The following is a 19,499-nucleotide window of genomic DNA, read 5'->3' as shown; positions in this document are numbered from 1 at the left end:
TTTTTAGCTCGCAGGTCATAGAAGCCTAGGCAGCGGGCTAGATCATCCTGTGGACAGTGGTCAGCCATCCTCTGGGTGAGAGCCATAGAAGGCTAGAATAGCTACAAGCCCAATGTCCTCATTTCTTAGAGGAAACTGAGGCCCAGAAAGGTATAATGAAGGCCAGGGTCTTACAGACAGTTCACGGCAGAAATGGAGGTAAGAATTGGGTCTTTGGAAAAGGCAAATTGAAAAGGTAATAAAGCAGTGATGACAAATGTCCGTCTTGAGTTCAACTCACAAGGACAGGCAGTGGGTGTTTAAAATCTGAGATGTCACAGGAAACTAGTTACTAGACTAGGAAACTAGTATACTGGAAGCCTCCAATTCCTGTCTTCCCCTGTGGGAAACAACTGATGAACTGATATTCTGTCAGCTACTACTGTACATTGATTCTGAAGGTTCTGTATCAGCATGAGGACCCACAGGAGGGACCAGATAACCTCAGCCTGATTCTTTCCAGCTCTCTGGTCATTTCCTTTGCAGCTTAAGGACAACCTCCACTCTGGTTCTTCCAATCCTAGAATGTCAAGAAGTGTCAGTGTGGCTGAGGAGCAGTTCTTTAAAAACTATTTTAAAGAACAGAGGCTAGTAGGGAATATCAATTCAGCTTCAAGTTCAAGAGCACCTCTAACACTCACCTCCGGAAGTAACATGGTCAACCTCCCTCCCATTAGTTCTTCCTTTCCTCTTTAAAAAAAAAACAAAACATGTTTCTCTCCTGTTTCTTTATTCTACTCCGGTTTTCCATTTTCACTTTCCTGTGACTTTTTTTTTTTGTCCTTCATTTTAACTGGGTATAACCTCAAACTGAAATGCATTTTACAATTATAATATACACACATACCCAGTAATGTTTAACTTAGCTCCTCTTTCAAAAGCATTCTATTGTTTTAAAAGAAAAAAACTACAAATTAAAATGACTTTTTACAAAGGATTCTTCATCTGACTTTTTGAATCACTTTTTTTTTTTCAGAGAAATTTATGATTTTCTGTATTCATGCATATACCCACTCAAGGCTTGAAATTTTATACCAGTGTTTTTCAGAAATTCTGCCATGGTAATTTTTTTGTGAAGACTGCTCTATCAACTATTTTGTTCTTATACACTTCCTCAAAAAGACATGATTTTATACTTCTGTGAAGAGGAAGTGGCATTCTCATAACTAATTTACAGTTCTTTTTGACAACTTCAGTCAAGGATGACTACAAACTCCTCAGAATGTTTTCAACACACATTTATTTTTTAGTCAAATAAACTGTCAATTAATTTGTTAAAACTGAAATGAAAGAGAAATGCAACTCATTCAAAATGCTGCAATTCGAACCAAAATATGGAGATTTCACACAAAAATAAAACAAATAGGAGCACCTTCCACCAATGTTGTCTAAGTTAGAGAGAAAGAAGACCAGATAAATGGGCATAAATTTAAAACAAAAGTAAATAGATAAAATCATATCCTCATAAAGCTAAAATTGACCCTAGAGAACTAGCCTCTTTAATTTGACAATCTAAGAACCAACTAGAGAGTGAAGGGCTATTTATTGAGTGCCTGCCTATCATGGCCCACTTGCTGTACAAAGATTTTTCTTTTTTCCACTTGATTGTCACAACTTCCCTATAAAGCCATTATTATTATCCCCATTTTACAGTTAAGGAAATCTGTGTCTCAGGAAGACTGACACAGCTAGTTAGAGCAGAAAAGTGATTATGGTCCAGATTTTTTGGACTATAGTCCAAACATCAACTTCAGTATTCGCTTATCTATACTATTCCCATGTTGTATTTTGAGAAATTGTTCAGTAAGATGCCACAATGCTTTAAAATATTATTTATACAGTAATAGAATACCCTGGAACTTTGATACAAGACTCCTTGCTAAATAAAAAGCACAACTCCTCAAAAAAAGATTACTTCCTCCTGGCTGCTAAGAAAAGAAGCATTAGTAACTAAATGTTACCCTTGCCTCAAGGACCCCGAGAAATATATACTGTCTCCAAAGTACCTAAAACCCCTTTCACTGGCTTCTACATTACTCATGACAGTACCATTTACTCAAGTTGCAGTTGGCCATTTCTCAAGCTTACAATCTACTAGTAAATCTGGACTCCATTAAAAAGGATATGGAAGGATTTTCACACTTGTAGGAATAAATGAAGGTATTTCAGCATGCCTAATACAACACGGAAATCTGTGAGGGCAGCAACCAACACCCACTTCCTGTTCAGGTTAAAAGAGGGGTGTGGCAGCAAGGGTCATGAAAACTGACGCCTTATCACTGCTTGCTGTCTTTAAAAATGACCCACTTTAAATAGAAACATGATTAAAAAGTTAATGTAACAAAGTGATCTTTGGCAACTCCCCTGGAAATACCTTACAATGAAATTGATTGCAAGGACAGCCAAAGCTAGGTTTTTCTAATGGCATACAAACTGTGATTTTAAGGCAGATATTCAAATAATCTGACCGGTAAGGAGAGCTACTTCAACTAAATCAACAAATGGGTGAATCTCATAACTAACTCAGAAACATTCTTTAGGCAACAAAATGAGCAGAATTGCATGCTTTTCTGACAAAAAGGACTCTAACAACTCTAATAAAGATACTCTATCAAGAAAGTGGAGTGTCGGAAGGGCCACGAAGATAGCAGGAAGAAGTAAAAAGAAAGACAAATAGCTTCCCAAAAAAATTAGTCATTTAAGTATATATTTAGGTGCCCTGGGAAAATGCTAACATTTTGTGGTTTTGGTCTTGTTTTTGTTGTTTTGTTTTGTTCCTAATAACTATTGATTTGAGCAGGGAAGGGAGGAGCAAGAAGCATCAACTCCCATATGTACCTTGACTGGGAAAACTTGGGAGTTTTGAACCAGTGATCTCAGCATTCCAGGTTGATGCTTAGCCACTGCGCCACCACACATCAGACTGTGGTTTTATTTTTTTGTAAGATAAAAACTCTTTTCAAACATAATTATAATACCGTATTCATCAAATATCCAGTCCATATTCAAATTTCTCTGATTGTCTCATAGAAGTGTGTTAAGTTTGTTGGAATCAGAATCCAAATCTATTTGCTGCAATTAATTTATGTGTTTTACTTCTCATTTAATCTATATATTTCTCCTCCATCTTATTTTTTTTTCTTGTAAGTGATTATTTTTAAAGAAATGGGATCAGCCTGACCAGGCAGTGGCACAGTGGATAGAACATCAAACTGGGACATGGAGGACCCAGGTTCAAAACCCCAAGGCTGCCGGTTTGAGCGCAGGTTCATTTGGCTTTAGCTCAGGCTTGCCAGCTTGAGCGCAGGGTCGCTGGCTTGAGCGTAGGATCATAGACATGACCCCAAAGTCGCTGGCTTGAGCAAGGGGTCACTCACTTAGCTATAGTGCCCACCCACATCAAGGCACATATGAGAAAGCAATCAATGAACAAGCAATCAACGAACAACTAAGGTGCCACAACAAAGAATTGATGCTTCTCATCTCTCTCCCTTCCTGTCTGTCGTCCCTATCTGTCCCTCTCTCTGACTCTCTTTGTCAAAAAAAAAAAAGAAGAAAGAAAGAAATGAGGTCATTATTCCTGTAGATTTGCCATAGTCTGAATTTTTTTAATTTAAATTTAAATGAGAAGAAGGGAGACAAAGAGAGAGAGACTCCTGCATGCACCCCAACCGGGCCTGGCAACTCTCATCTGGGACCAATGCTCTGCTCATCTGGGGCCATACTTGCAACTGAGCTATTTTTAGCACCTGAGGTGGAGGCTCCACGGAGCCACCCTCAGTGCCCAGGGCCAACGCAATCAAATCAATCGAGTCATGGCTGTGAGAGGGGAAGAGAGAGTGAAGTGGGGATGGGGGAGGGAAAAAGCAGATGGTCACTTCTGCCAGGAATTGAACCTGGGACTTCCACACACTGGGTCAGTTGGTCTGAACCAACCAGACAGGACCAATTAGGATTTTTAAAAATAATTGTTTATTTAAAAGACTTTATAAGGTTAAAAACAGGTCATCTCCAGTTCAACTACATTATGCCATCAACTTCCTGCACTATGAAGACCACCCAGCCCCTTTCCGTCTGTGCTATTCCAGGATACATGCTTGTCCGCAAATTGTTGCATGAGAAGTAAGGCCTGCAACATTCTATTCAAGCAGGTGGTACCATGGACACAAAAGGACTCACAGGTAATACCTTACTTTATGCTTCAATGCTTTTTGGAACAAGGTGGGATGCAAACTAATTTGAAAAGATCATGCCTATGTAACAAATGGAAACAATGAGTTTTGTCCAGACAAAAACTCATTAATTACTGTCTCAGGAAGATTTGCACTACCTAGCGGAAGAACTGAAGTGAGCAAGATTTGTTAATATACAAACACCTTTCCTTCCAAGTTTGCATGTTGAATATTTCTTTCCTGCCTCCTAACACAAAATGTACGCTTCAGTAAATTCACAATCCTCAGGTTATGCGACAGGTACATGGCACGTCACTCGGCCAGCGGGCCTCCCACACCCACCTGCTGTCTATATCATTCCCTTCCTTAAGGATCGCTGGAATTCCTCCAGGTCCCTGAAGCCTTTCTTAATAATTCTGCCCATCTCTGGACTCCTGTAGTCTCTGTTCAGTACCCCAAAGTGTCATCTAAATCTGCACTATACCGGGTATAGGAGCTGTTTCATGTCACATGTATTCAGTCAAGATTCAATGAGGGCCTTCCACGCACAGAGCATCCAGTATCATCTCTAACAAGACCGTAAGTTCCATGAGGAAAAGGGCCTCCTGTGATCCTCTCAGGAGGCCAGAAGCACAACAACTGAGAATGTGCAGGTCTGAGTCAAACTTGCCCAGAGGTGAATCCGAGTCATGTGACCTGAACAGATTAATCTCTCCATTCTCATTTTCCTCTAAATGAAGTAACAGCCACTTTCTCATAGAGATGTTGTTAGGATTAAATCACATAAAGCATGAATATTGCCTTGTCTCCTCATTCCCAATTCTCTGATTTCTAACTAATTTATTGTAACTGTTCTTACCTGTTCTCATCCTATTTGGAAAATGGGGAAGCAGAGAACTACAACTCTATCCCCATGGAGATAAGAGTTCATAAACATTCCTTGAATGCTTGAATACATAGGACTTCCCCCTTGCCATGGGGGTGAGTATCCCTTCTCATAATACTTCGGATTAACATCTTCCTTTCCCTAGTGTTACCCTAACACTTTCTCCGGTAAAGAAATGGAACTTGCTCAGAACTAACTACAGTGGTAACCCATCCCCACTACCAAAAGCTCAATTTAAAAAGCAGGGGAATATAACCAGAAAAGAAAACAACGTGTGAGCTTTAATCCTTTGATGTGCAGAGAATTTTCTCTAAATTTTGCTCGAATAGAAACCCAATATCGCAGTATACAGATGAAAGTTCTGTTTATAGAAGTTTCCAATTTTTTTAGTTTGAGCACTTCATGAGTAAAAACATTAGAACGTGTACACATACACACATACTTAAGTCACTTAACAAATATCTATTGAGCATTTACTGTGTGCCCTCCACGGTTCCACGTGATGAAGATACAGTGGTGGTTCAACCAACCTAACAACAATAAAGATCTTTGCCCTGTTATTTGTATTTCTCCTGCACATAAATTTTTATTTCTAAAATCTGTTGTTATTGAATTGACTGATTTTAGCGAGAGAAGGGTGAGAAAGAGACAAGAACACTGTGCTGTTCCCGGATGTGTCCTGGCCAGGGATCAAACAAGCAACCTCTGTGCTTAGGGTCAACACTCTAACCAACTGAGCCACCTGGCTAGGGCATAAGTTTTTATTTAAAATATATATGTATATATATATATTTTTTAATATGGTACAAGGAATATGTACTATGGAGAAAAAAACAAAGGAAAACAGAAAATGTAGAGTGGGCATTTTAAATAGAGTGGTCAGAAAAGTACTCACTGAGAAGGTAACACTTGAGTAAAGATCTAACAGGTGAGAACAGAGTACGTATGTATGTGGATATCTGGGAGGAGCTTCACAGGTAGCGGGAACAGCAAGGGGCCGGATGCAGGAGTACACCTGGTGCGTTCACTGAATAGTGAGGAGGCCGGTGTGCTGAAGCCAAGGAGCCAGGCAGAGAGAGAAGGAGACAGAGCTGACAGATAAGCGGGAAGGCTGAGTGGAAGGAGCCTGGTAGGTCACTCTGTGACTTCAGCTTTTCCTCTGTGTGAGATTGGAGGGTTTGGAATCACTAAGTGGCATGATCTGAGATCCATCACTCTAAGGAGTGTGGAAGGGCCCACCCTGGATGGGGAGGACTCATCAGCAGGCCACTGCAATAATCCAGGAGGTGGTTTGGCCCAGTGGTAAAAAATGGGAAGTAGAGCTAAGAGAATTTTATAGTAGTAGTATGTAGTATATATTTTAAAAATAAACAAAAATAAAAGGGATTTTAAAAAGACATATTAATCCTACATTTTCTTTCCCAAACTCTAAGCCATCTTGCTCACCCCTCGGATAAAGGCAACCCCCTTTTGGAGACCATTGTTTAACAATAATTGGTTGGTTAATTTGTCTCCACAGACCTGAATTTCTGCCTGGCTTTTTGTCTTGACACTTCTGTGTTCACTTCCTCTTTCTCTTCCAGTTTTAGATACCAAAACAAGTTTCCTGCGCAGACTGAGCATATCTACCCCTACAGAGGCTGTTGATTGCATGTAGGAATTCCCTCCTTGAGAAAGTTTGTGGTCACTGTGTCAACTGCACCCAACCCCAGGGGCCAACAGTTGGGAAATAGATATGTTAGACCCAGATGTTACTGTGGAGTTCCATAAAACAGGATGATGGGGAGAACCCAGGCCATTCGCTGAAGCAGCACCTCTGAGGAAGGTGGGCTCCAGCTCACCCCAGATCCAAGCAGACAAACGTGAGGTCTGTGAGGTTTGCTCCCCTTGCTCTGAAAGAGGCTCATCCCCTTGCTCTGAAAGAGGCTCAGAGGAATTCTAAAAGGGCCACACTGAGAAAAGCCAAAGGGGTTCTGTGTCCGGAAAACATAGCTCCTGGAGATTCTAGAAAATGACACCCTTGGGGAAAGTACCCTTGGCCCTTAGACAGAAGTCGTGTTTCTCAGACCTGGTGAACTCTCCTCGCAAGCTACCACCACCACACAGCGAGGGAAGTCAGAGTTCATGGAAGGCAGAGACATTTTGAAACCAGATTCCATGGGTTGAGAAGAGATTGGCACTGGGAGACCTGGGCGCTCTCAGAATGTTAGACCTTGGAAGACTTTAGAGGATTCTCCACCCACCCACTCCCATTTTACAGACAAAGAAACTAAGGCCAGGACTTACCCAGCATAATACGACTATTAGAAAAAGAACTATGAGTAGAATCCAGATCTTCTGATTCCCATTGTAGTGTTATTTTAAAATAAACTCAAGCAATTTAACACTGAAACCATTATATATAAGTTAGAAGTATAATTAAATTTTGCATGTCTAGGCCTCAGATTTTCCTACCAATTTCTCTTAATTTACTAGGAGCTCTGTGTTTCCCTTGGGGAAAAATGGTCTCCTGGATATCTTAGAATGTTATACTGGGATTCTTATGAAGCATGAAAGTAGAAGAGAGGGAATTATGAAAACCAAGAAATTCAAGCAAGCATTGACTTAGTAAAGCCTGAAACAGCCAGTGATGGTCTACATACATCTTATTCTTGGTCCAATTAACAGAATACAAGACACATTTTCTATTTTCTTTTCTTTTTTTTTTTTTTTTTTTTGTATTTTTCTGAAGCTGGAAACGGGGAGAAACAGTCAGACAGACTACCGCATGCGCCCCACCGGGATCCACCCGGCACGCCCATCAGGGGGCGACGCTCTGCCCACCAGGGGGCGATGCTGTGCCCCTCCGGGCGTCGCTCTCTTGCGACCAGAGCCACTCTAGCGCCTGGGGCAGAGGCCAAGGAGCCATCCCCAGTGCCCGGGCCATCTTTGCTCCAATGGAGCCTCGCTGCAGAAGGGGAAGAGAGAGACAGAGAGGAAGGAGAGGGGGAGGGGTGGAGAAGCAGATGGGCGCTTCTCCTGTGTGCCCTGGCTGGGAATCGAACCCGGGACTTCTGCACGCCAGGCCAACGCTCTACCACTGAGCCAACCGGCCAGGGCCTTCTTTTCTTTTTTTTAAGTGAGAGGAGGGGAGATAGTGAAATAGACTCCCACATGCACCCCAACCAGGATCCACCCAGCAACCCCCACCCCTGTCTGGGGCCAATGCTCAAATCAACCAAGCTATTTTTAGTGCCTGAGGCCAACACTTGGACCAACCATGCTATCCTTAGCACCTGAGGCCAACACTCAAACCAAACAAGCCACTGGCTATGAGGGGGGATGAGAAAGAGAAGTGGAGAGGGAGGGGAAGAGAAGCAGATGGAACTGACCAGGCGGTGGCGCAGTAGATAGAGCATCAAACTGGGACATGGAGGACCCATATTCGAAACCCTGAGGTCACCAGCTTGAGCACAGGCTCATCTAGCTTGAGCATGGGCTCACCAGCTTGAGTGTGGGGTCACTGGTTTGAGTGTGGGATCATATATATGACACCATGGTCACTAGCTTGAGCCAAAAGGTTGCTGGCTTAAAGCCCAAGGTCACTAGCTTGCGCCCAAGGTCGCTGGCTAAAGCAAGGGGTCACTCGCTCAGTTGTATTCCCCCAGTCAAGGTACATATGAGAAAGTAATCAATGAACAACTAAGGTGCTGCAATGAAAAATTGAGGCTTTTTATCTCTCTCCCTTCTTGTCTGTCCCTCTCTCTGACTCTCTGTCTCTGTCAAAAAAATAAAGTAAAAGCAGATGGTCACTTCTCATGTGTTCTGTAACCAGGGATTGAATTCAGGACGTCCGCATGCCAGTCTGACTATCCACTGAGCCAACCAGCCAGGGCCAAATTTTCAGAGTTTTCAAAGAAGAGGACAAGTAAAAGGATCCTTAAAAATTATGAATGTCGCCTGACCAGGTGGTGGCGCAGTGGATAGAGCGTCGGACTGGGATACGAAAGGACCCAGGTTCAAGACCCCGAGGTCGCCAGCTTGAGCGTGGGCTCATCTAGCTTGAGCAAAGAGCTCACCAGTTTGGACCCATGGTCCCTGGCTCCAGCAGGGGGTTACTCTGTCTGCTGAAGGCCCACGGTCAAGGCACATGTGAGAAAGCAATCAATGAACAACTAAGAAGTCGCAATGCGCAACAAGAAACTGATGATTGATGCTTCTCCTCTCTCTCTGTTCCTGTCTGTCTGTCCCTGTCTATCTCTGCCTCTGTAAAAAAAAAAAAAAAAAAAAAAAAAAAAATTATGAATGTCATAACTTTAAAAACTAGTCATAAATCATTAATTTCCACTTCTTGGGCTACCAACTTTTTTACAAGCAAGAACACTGATAAGAGACCATACCCACTCTCTGAATCTCTGATGACAGACAGAGGCAAATATGATGCTGGTTAAAAAGCAGTATAGGGAATAATCAATACACCTTGACTTAGGGTGGTGGACACACAATGCAATATACAGATCATGTATCACAGAAACATACACTTGAAACCTATATCATCTTATTAACCAATGTGACCCCAATAAATTTAATTTAAAATAATAAAATAGCCCTGGCCAGATAGCTCAGTTGGTTAGAGTATCACCCTGATACAACAAATCAATGTTTCTCTCTCTCTGTCTCTCTCAAATCAATTTTTGAAAAAATTTAATAATAGCCTGGCCTGTGGTAGTGCAGTGGATGTAACACTGACCCAGAATGCTGAGGTCAACAGTTTGAAACCCTAGGCTTGCCTGGTACATGTGACAGCAAAGGTATCAGCTGATACTTCTCGATCCCTGTCCCTCTCTCTCTTCTCTGTAAACTCAAGAAATAAAATCTTTAAAAATTTTTTAGTTAATAATAATTAGATTTAAAATAAACATTTATAAGATTATATAATATTATTACATAAATTTTGTTATATAAAACTAATCTATAAAATAAAAAATCGGCCCTGGCCGGTTGGCTCAGTGGTAGAGCATCGGCCTGGCGTGCAGGAGTCCCGGGTTCGATTCCCAGCCAAGGCACATAGGAGAAGCACCCATCTGCTTCTCCACCCCACCCCCTCTCCTTCCTCTCTCTCTCTCTTCCCCTCCCGCAGCCAAGGCTCCACTGGAGCAAAGTTGGCCCTGGTGCTGAGGATGGCTCTGTGGCCTCTGCCTCAGGCGCTGGAGTGGCTCTGGTTGCAACAGAACGAGGCCCCAGATGGGCAAAGCATCGCCCCCTGGTGGGCATGCTGGGTGGATTCCGGTCAGGCGCATGTGGGAGTCTGACTGCCTCCCTGTTTCCAACTTCAGAAAAATACAAAAAAATAATAATAATAAAATAAAAAATCTTGGATTATCTATAAAATGAAGGGATATTACCATTCAGGGCGGGCATCAGTTCCTAAATCATTGACACTGGTTCAAACATTTTTCTGCAACCTGAAGTTAACTGCTTGACTTGTTACCTAGAGAGTCAAATTAGAGCTCATCTACAGATGCACCCTTGATGGCCACGTTCGTGTGGAAGACTATCACACACACCATGTGAAGAGCACGCCCCTCCCACAGAAGCTGAGCTGCTGAGAGAGAGGGTGGAACCAAGGCACCCAAAGCATCCAGTCCGACCTCTTCATTTTACAAAGAGGAACCTGAGGCCTACAGAGTTGCCTAATAATGCACAGTATATGCCACCTCGGCCTTATCTTCTACCCACAGCAAACCCTGATAACCAGTCATTACGCTTCTCCCCATCCTTGGCTGCGGAGTCGAGATGCTTCTGACACAGTGCTTCTGCAAGCCCTCCGCTGACCGGCACAACTGGTGCGTGAGACGGAAGTCATTTTCCAACTCTGGACTTGCACATGGTCAAAAAACAATTTCTACAATACCTGCTCTGGTATAAACCTGACTCAAAAGATGAGTGGCTAGTCTACCAGTCAAACACACTTAAAGGCAGTTCATTGCTACTGTCAAGCCTGAGATGAGCAAACATAAACGTATAAAGTGTGACCATGTGTCCAGGCAGGTGTACCTGGGACAGTCCTGGTTCACACACCTGTCTCCCCAGCTTTTTCCCATCATTCTCAAAAGTTGTCCCAGTTTGGATTCAAATGATTTGGTTGTCCAAATTCTATATAACTCTTAATCATCTACAAACACTTATAAATGTTTATTTTTTGTTGTTCTTAGAGTACCTGATGTGTCAGGGGGGAAAAAAACCACTGAGCCAGTCACCAGTGATTTTCTCATACAAAGGGACTTTCAAATAATATCAACACCAGATGACCTGTGTGTGAAAGGCCTCTGGGATCACTACTCCTGTTGAGCTCTTTTATATATTGAGATTCAATATGGGATTTTCTTAGGGGAAGACAGAAAAGACAGAGCTTGCACACGTTTGAAACCACAGGATCATCAGATCGCTGTAGTTCCTGCCTATATTTAAGTTATTTCACATTATACTTTAGCCCATAGAAACTCCCATTATATTGTTGAAAGTAAAATCTTTGTAAAGAATGTTTGGTCCTGCTTCTGGTACAAACAACCGTGCCTTTTTGAGTTTACATTTACTCTCTGTTTTGAGGAAAAGAAGAAGTTGAAGTAGAATTTTTTTTTTTTAAAGTTTCAATCAATCCAGGGCTAAATCTTGCTGCTGCTAGATTTACACTCAAGCAGCCCATCATTTCTTTCAGAGAAGCATAGGTTCAGCTTATCTTGAAAAGTCATCCAGACAGCACAGATAATCAGCTCTGTGCTCAAGAGAAAGATACTGTCATTATCACGCAGAAAGTTTAAAATTTTTAACTGGCTACCGAGACTGAAGACTAGAAGGAAATATATCAAGATGTCAAGAGTAGTTCTGAGTACAGAGACTTCAGACAGTTTGAAGTTTTTCTTTTTGCTTATTTAGCTTTCTGATTTTTCTATAATGATTCTAGTTTATATGGTAATGACCAAGGGAAAAAAATCACCAAGTTACCAACCATCAAATCATCCACCAGGGTGGGAAGGTGGAGAGGCTACTGGAAATGCCAGAAACGAGTCTGGTAGGAACAGAAGCCTCAGAGAAGCTCCCAAATCTCACAGACTGGGTCTGGCCCAAGAGCTGGGAGCAGGGCAGCCCTCCAGCTCACCCTGTGGCTTCTGTATGTAAGAGCAGGCACAAATCCTACGGCAGCACTGCCCTTTCAACTACTCAAAGGATAGCCTTCTGGTTAGAGCCCCACCTATGCAATAGGGACTGCCAGGGTAGGTGGACACCCTGCTAGATCACTTACTGGGTGTGTGACCTTGAACAAGTCAATTAGCCTCTCTACTCCTGTTTTCTCGTCTATAAAACAGGAATCACGCTGCCAGCACTGCGAGGATTAAAAGGATGATTCACAGCAGGGGCCCAGTGTACAATAGATCAAGATAAATGTAAGCCGTTTATTAGGTCTCTGCCATGAAACACCAGCCCTCGAGTGCACTCTCCAAACCATGTGACTGGATCCCAAAACAACTCAAGAACAGTCCAAAGAATAAAGCCTTTCTTCCCCCTTCTTTGCTGCTGAAGGCAGGACTGCAGCGTAGTCTCTGCTGTAAGCCCAGTGCTCTCGGGAGCCGCGGAAGACGAGGGCAGCCAGTAAAACACACCAGAGGTTCCAAGGCCCCACACTATGGGTTAGAAATACTGCTCTCAAAGTTACAGGATTTCTAGTTTCTTGCCACTACCACAGCTGCCAACCACCGCCTTTGGCACGAAGATGGGTGACTCAAGTGTGAACTAGGACTTGGCAATGGGACACCGAACCAGAAGGCCTCCAGGCAGGAAGCTCCAGAAAGGGCCACCTGCTGAAACAGTGTATCTACAGGCAGCCCTTGAGGAGGAGGTAGCATTCTGCTATCACTAGCAAATTCAGGTAAGACGACGCAGTGAACACTTCCAAGGTCCAACAAGACTTACCATTCTGGCTTCATAACTTTTAAACAGTTTTAGGGGGACCAAGCTGAAGGTAATGACCTCACACTTAAAGTTACTACAGCACCGTAACTATGTGACAGAGAGAGCAGCCCTTAAAAGATCAACAGCAAATCAAATTGCAGCTTCATGGCTGTCTTAAGCCAAAATGCATTACATTTGTAGGTAAAAGAATTTTCTTTTCCACACTTAAAAATACCTCACATTATCAAAGATATAAATAAACCTAACGTCCATTTGAAGAAAACAATGACATTACACCATATTAATTACACAGGTGAGTGTGTTCTATTCTACGTAAGGTGACCAACTCATCCTGGTTTACTTGAGCACCAAAAGTCCCATGTCCTGGGAAAACCCCTGTCATTGGCAAGCCAGGATCATTGGTCCCTCTATCGCCACCAGAAAAACAATGTTTTGTGAAGAGGAAGACAGAAGAGTCACAGTTACTAATGCAGAAGTGCTAAATGCCAAGTTTGTTTGTAGCAATAGCTCCCAGTGCCTTCTCATCTTAAAAAAACAAACCACACTTGCATCTCCCTTCCCCCCCTCTTTTTACTCTTCCAAAACAGAGTTAGAAAAGGCGCTTTCCTCCTCTTGTATGAGCAGGACTGGCTGTTGAGGTGCTGACTGCCATAGTCCAACAAGCTCCTGCCCCCACGCTCGGCAGCACAGGAAATGTCATTTTCTTTCTACTACTGAGTTGATGGTTCCCGCTCTTCCCCCTCCCCCCCCTCTCTCTCTAAAATCAATAAATAAAAAAATCTTTATCAAAAAAAATTTTTTTAAACCAATATGACTTGTGATTCCGGTTATCAAGAGCAACAATGTATCAAGCTAAAAGTCCAAGAGCTTTGGCAAAATCCAATATTCACCACACAAATAGGGCATTAAACAGATGAGGGAGGAGTTAGAAAACATTATTTTACAAATAGCTGAATGGAGAGCTAGATCCTCTTCTGCAGACTGTAAGGCAGGGATTCCAAACAGGGGGCTCCCTAGTTATAATGATGGAGCAAAACTCATGTAGGAGGGGCTTAAGCAAAGGGTTTTTGAAGCCCCTGGTGAGGTTCAGAACCTGCTTCTAAGAATTTAGAGTCTCAAACTGAAAGGTAAGACTATATAAGGCAAGACAGACCACACACTTCCTGGACCCAAAGCCACACAGAAACCTTAGTTGCCCACTACCCCACCTCACCCCACCTCACCCCACCCAGAACACCTCCACACCCAGCCTTTCTCTGGCTTTGCCCCAAAATAGGCTGGAAAGTTATTGGTGCTCGAGTTGTAGAATTCCAGTTCTTTTTATGTATCCGGCAGTGGAACCAAATGAAGGTTTTACAACTCCTTCCCTCCACAGTAACCCTACTTTGTTGGGTTGGGGGCGCTATATATTCAGAAATATTATAAAAGAGAAATCTTGAAAGTCCTACTCTGATAATCCCTTAAGACTAAATAACTTTGTTTCCTGTAAGACCAAGGAATATACTTTTCACTAATGTTGATATTTATTTAGAAGAAGATTCCTTACTTTTCAACACATCCAATGACAGGACAGAGTGTCTTAAACTTTAGCAGAAAACACAAAAGCCTGGAAGGCAGGAGACAGGAGCTAATACCACCCAATAGGCCAATACCACCCAATAGGCCAATAGTTGTGGTCCTTGAGGAAGACATGCTTCACTTCTCTACATCTGTTTCTTCATTTACAAAATGAAAGATCTGAGCTAAGATGGTCTTTAGAGTAGTCCCTTACAACTCTAAAATTCTATGTGAAATTATTCTGTGCGTTTGATAAGCAAAAAAATAGCACCTATTAGAAGTATTTATTTGTACTCTGAAGATTTAGGAATAACAAACAAGTACAGTAACATGTACTGGCAAAGATGACAAGACTAAGTCAGACTAAAACTGGAAGATTTAAAACAAGCAAATGTTCAACAGTTGTTGAAGTATGTGACCGAAAGGTGGGGGAAACCTAATATCAGCTTACAAACACATTTAAATGCTCTGGAACCAACAGGAACAAGTAGTCTTCACAATTACCAGCTGCTCCTTCTGCTAAATTTAATGATCATATGAATTTTAATTCAGTGAACCCTTCCCTACAAAGGGAATACTTAGGGAAAGCAAATCAAAGCTTTGACTCTAAAAGGCAGGAGAGCAAATCACTATGGTGAATGACTCCATTTAAGTTGCTGGATGTTCTGGCTGGATACTAACTGGGGACAGCAAGGCACCAGATGCAACCTACTCAAGAAGTATGAGATGTTTAAAACGGAGAACCGGCATGTTTGACCGCGTTCGTAGTCAAGATTGCCTCTGAGGGTCTCAGGACCCCAAGACAATGTTCACGACACTATCCACGAATAAATGGGCAGGGGCGGGGGGGGGGAGCAAGTTTTTTCTCTTTCTTTTCTTTTCTTTTTTTTTTCGTGGATGGGGCTGCAAAGAGTTTTGTCATGCAACTTTGGTTGGGTGCCTTTAAATGTCAATGTCCTAAAAGCAGCAGAGTCCACACAGGTGAAGTGTTTCCATTCCACAGACCTACAGAAGGACTGACCAGCATTCAGCATATCACTCCATCTCTCCAAACCAGGGCTCCAAAGCTGCCCTGTGTGGTGTCTCATCCAGGAAAGCAACAAAGCTGATGCATTCAGCATAAGCTAGGTCCACCTCCTGGGAGTGGAGCTCCTGATTAGACTTCTCCTGGGAGAGATCCGCCAGAACCCAGAGCATCGTCTCCAAGGGTCCCCATCGCGCACCACACATATATACAGCGTCTGGGCTACTAAGGAGGAAGTCAGGATGTCATGTCAAACCGATAAAGACAGCGGACCACACAAGAGCCGCGAGCTGGACCGGTCTCCAGCTTGGCCTAGGGAAGGGTCCCAGGCTGCGATCCTTTCTCCCTCTCCATCCAACGTCCTCCTCCCAGCTGGCGCGGACGAGCCTCCCCTCGGCCAGCACGGGCTGGTGGAGCCCACGCTGCGCAACTCGTTAGGGGCCGGGGAAGCACCTCGAGCCTCCCATCCCCCTGCCCAGCCTGGGCCCGGGGACAACACACACCCGTGCACACCCGCACTCCAGCTCTCCAGCTGCGCCTGACGCCCCCATCCCCTTCCCACCCCAGCGCACAGTTCCGACAGCCCAGGGTGGGGACTGCGCAGGGAAAAGAGCCACAATCCCCGGCTTTCGGAGAAGCAAGAGCCGCACACACTCCTCCCCTTCGCCGCGAGTAAACAGCTCGCGGGCGCGCTCCGCGCCGCGCCCCCATCCCCCCGCCGGGGCTCCGCGCCGCCCCGCGCCGCGCGTCCCGCCCGCCGGCGCCGCCGCCCCCTACCTGGTCGGTGAGTTTGAGCACTGCCATTCTTCCGCTCCTTCGCGCTCACACACATACAGGTCCCCGGTCCGCAGATGTCACGCCAGGAGCCGGGGAAGCGGAAGGGCTTGCCAGGGGAAGGGAAAAAAATCTGGCTCCCGAATTTGACAGCCCTCCCCCTGCTCCTCCTCCGCCGCGCCTCCTCCCGCCGAGAGGCTGACACTGGCTAGTGGGGCTTGCAGTCGAGCCCGCCCGCCTTTATACAGGAAGTACCGGCTGCTGCCAGCCGGGCCGCCACTGACATCACCGCGCGAGGCTCGCTCACGGCGCGCCGCCCGGGCGGACGCTGCCTCCTGCCGCCCGCAGCCGCGCCTCGCAGCCCTCGGCCCCTGCGCTCGTCCGCATCCGCACCCGGCGCGCCGCCGTGGGGCCGGACTGCAGCCTGCTTTTCGCACCTGCTCACTGCGCCCGGCCAGCCCCACGCGGGCTCCAGGGCGGCCCGCTGCCCTCCCGCCCCAGAGGGTGCCCTGTTAGAGGCTCCCCTCGAGGCTGATCGTGATCCTACCTAGCCCCCTTTCACACGCACATACATCCTCGGACACACCTGATGAGCAAACCCGTGGGGACAGACTACTAGGGGGAGCAAAAGAGGCTGCCACTTGCATGCCACCAACTTTAACCTGGGAGACTGGGTCACAACCCTCCTCCTCCATCTCTCCCTCATAATCTGAAATCAAATTGCCTAACACTGCAAATTATACACCAGGGTCAAAGACCATAATTCTGATGCTCTCTTTGTTTAATGGAGGGAGGCCCTGGACACATTGTAATTGTTTAGCAAGCATTTGTCACACTTGAGGGATGGGCAATGGGGACCCTGGCCCATCTTGGTCTCCAGCTACCTCCCAGCTAGACACACACAGACATCATCGTTAATTCAATTTCTGGGTTTTGTTTTAGGAAAGGCAGAGGTGTAGCAGAGTTACTGGAGAAGAAAAGAGATCCTGACTTAATGGAGTATTTGAGTGTTTCCACCTGTCCTGACTCACTCATTGGTACAAAATCCAGTTAACATGCTCTTCAACAGATAGTAGACTCAACTGTCAAACAGCATGGGGTGCAAATACAATGGCGCTATTCACAATCACAGTAGGTGTTGATGCTTCTAGAATTTGGAGCAAATATTTATTCTTTCACCGACTATGGACTATGTACTCAGTTGCCTACTTTGTATCCAATACTGGGATGAAAGGAGGAAGCATAAGCAGGCAGGATAGCTAGTTTTAGGAGGTGTCTGACCGCTAATGATCAGAATCACAAACTGAGATAAGAGATCACAGGTGAAAAACACTGCTGAAGGAATGCATTACAAAGGAATCAGGCAGAACTGGTAGGTGAAGGCAGGCTTCCCTGAAAGCACTCTGCCCAGAGTAGGGGACCTGCACGGCTAGTAATTCTGGGTCCTGAGGAAGAACGGTGTGGAATTAAGAAAATACACTCACCGAGAAAAGAGGATGGGATCAGATGGGATCGGGAGGCCTCTTCAATGTTGCTGGCAATATCCCAGAGCCCCAGAGCCCCCAGTTTGCTTTATTATATAGCCCTATGCAAATAAGGAAGTCTTTGATACAAAGTTACACATCTGAGGCAAAAACAGGAACTCTCTTAAGGCATAAACAGGTATCCCCCCACCATGCATAAGTGAAATCAACCAACATGTGAACAAACAAACAGTGAGAGGAAGGGCGTGTAAATTGCTTCCAGAAACTTAAGCAAGCAAGTGAAGTGGGGCTATGGGATGAGTGCAAATACTCAGCCCATAGCCAATATAGAGGTGGGGGGCAGGGAGAACTTAGCCTTTTGCTAAGCCTCGAATCTACAAAGGCTTTTTGCCACTTGCAGTCTACCACAGGAGGAGGAAGAGTTAAGTAACAAGTGGACAGGGTACTGCGCCCAGGAAGCCCCATGTACCTCAGGAAGGCCTTAGAGCAGGGGTTGGGAACCTATGGCTCACGAGCCAGATGTGGCTGCATGTGGCTCGCAGACAAATCGTTAATAAAAATAATAATGTTAAAAATATAAAACATTCTTATGTATTACCATCCATTCATTTTCTACCGCTCATGTTCATGGTTGTGGGTGGCTGAAGCCAATCATAGCTGTCCTCTGAGACAACACCAAATTTTTATTGGATAATGCATAACGTACAGGGGTCGTCGTGAGGTCAAGAAGTAAACTTCCCTCCTTTTAATCAAGTAGTCAGCTAGCTAATTGCAGAAACCCTTTTGACGAAGAAGATGGCTAAAAGAAAAAAAGATGAGTACCGTACTTTCAGCAGGAATGGACAGAGGAATTCGCCTTTGTGGAGAGAGCAGGTTCTGCAGTGTGTCTAATATGCACTGATAAAATTGCATTGATGAAACGGTCAAATATAAAGCGGCACTTCGACACACGCCATACTACATTTGCATTGAAATATCCAGCGGGGAACAGCAGGAAGAAAGCATGTCAAGAGCTACTGTGCAGAGTGCAAGCTAGTCAGCAGCAACACCGTGTTTGGACCCAACAAGGTGACTGGAATTTGGCTAGCTTTGCTGGTGCTTTAGCAATTGTGGGAAACGGAAAGCTATTCACAGATGGGGAGTATGCCAAAAACATTCATGCTTGATGTTGCCAATGAACTTTTTGACGGCTTTTTGAATAAAGACAAGATAATCAAATGAATAAAAGACATACCTCTGGGCCCTGGCCGGTTGGCTCAGTGGTAGAGCGTCGGCCTGATGTGCAGGAGTCCCGGGTTCGATTCCCGGCCAGGGCACACAGGAGAAGCGCCATCTGCTTCTCCATCCCTCCCCCTCTCCTTCCTCTCTGTCTCTCTCTTCCCTTCCCGCAGCCAAGGCTCCATTGGAGCAAAGTTGGCCCGGGCGCTGGGGATGGCTCTATGGCCTCTGCCTCAGGCGCTAGAATGGCTCTGGTTGCAACAGAGCGACACCCCAGATGGGCAGAGCATCGCCCCCTGGTGGGCATGCCAGGTGGATCCCAGTCGGGCACATGTGGGAGTCTGACTGCCTCCCCGTTTCCAACTTCAGAAAATATAAAAATAAAATAAAAATAA

General features: G+C 44.8%; 1 protein-coding gene and 1 non-coding gene across 13 annotated transcripts in view; one reads left to right on the top strand and one right to left on the bottom strand.

The window, feature by feature from the left end:
- ANKRD44 (ankyrin repeat domain 44) overlaps positions 1–16,633 on the bottom strand; it is a 354,643-nt gene extending 338,010 nt beyond the window's left edge. For all 12 annotated transcript variants that reach the window (XM_066233603.1, XM_066233606.1, XM_066233614.1 and 9 more), the window contains exon 1: positions 16,406–16,633. In XM_066233603.1, the coding sequence (XP_066089700.1) occupies positions 16,406–16,432 (27 nt within the window). In that variant the 5' untranslated portion in view covers positions 16,433–16,633. The remainder of the gene's footprint in view (positions 1–16,405) is intronic.
- A 2,493-nt stretch (positions 16,634–19,126) lies between these two features.
- Positions 19,127–19,202, top strand: TRNAI-GAU (transfer RNA isoleucine (anticodon GAU)). The gene has a single exon. It is a non-coding gene; the product is annotated as a tRNA-Ile (tRNA).
- Positions 19,203–19,499: the final 297 nt, after the last annotated feature.

The sequence above is a fragment of the Saccopteryx bilineata genome, chromosome 5 (genome assembly GCF_036850765.1).
Source record: "Saccopteryx bilineata isolate mSacBil1 chromosome 5, mSacBil1_pri_phased_curated, whole genome shotgun sequence".
Taxonomy (NCBI): Eukaryota; Metazoa; Chordata; class Mammalia; order Chiroptera; family Emballonuridae; genus Saccopteryx; species Saccopteryx bilineata.
Note: the sequence above shows the minus strand (reverse complement) of the source record. Positions and strands in the feature narration are given on the sequence as shown.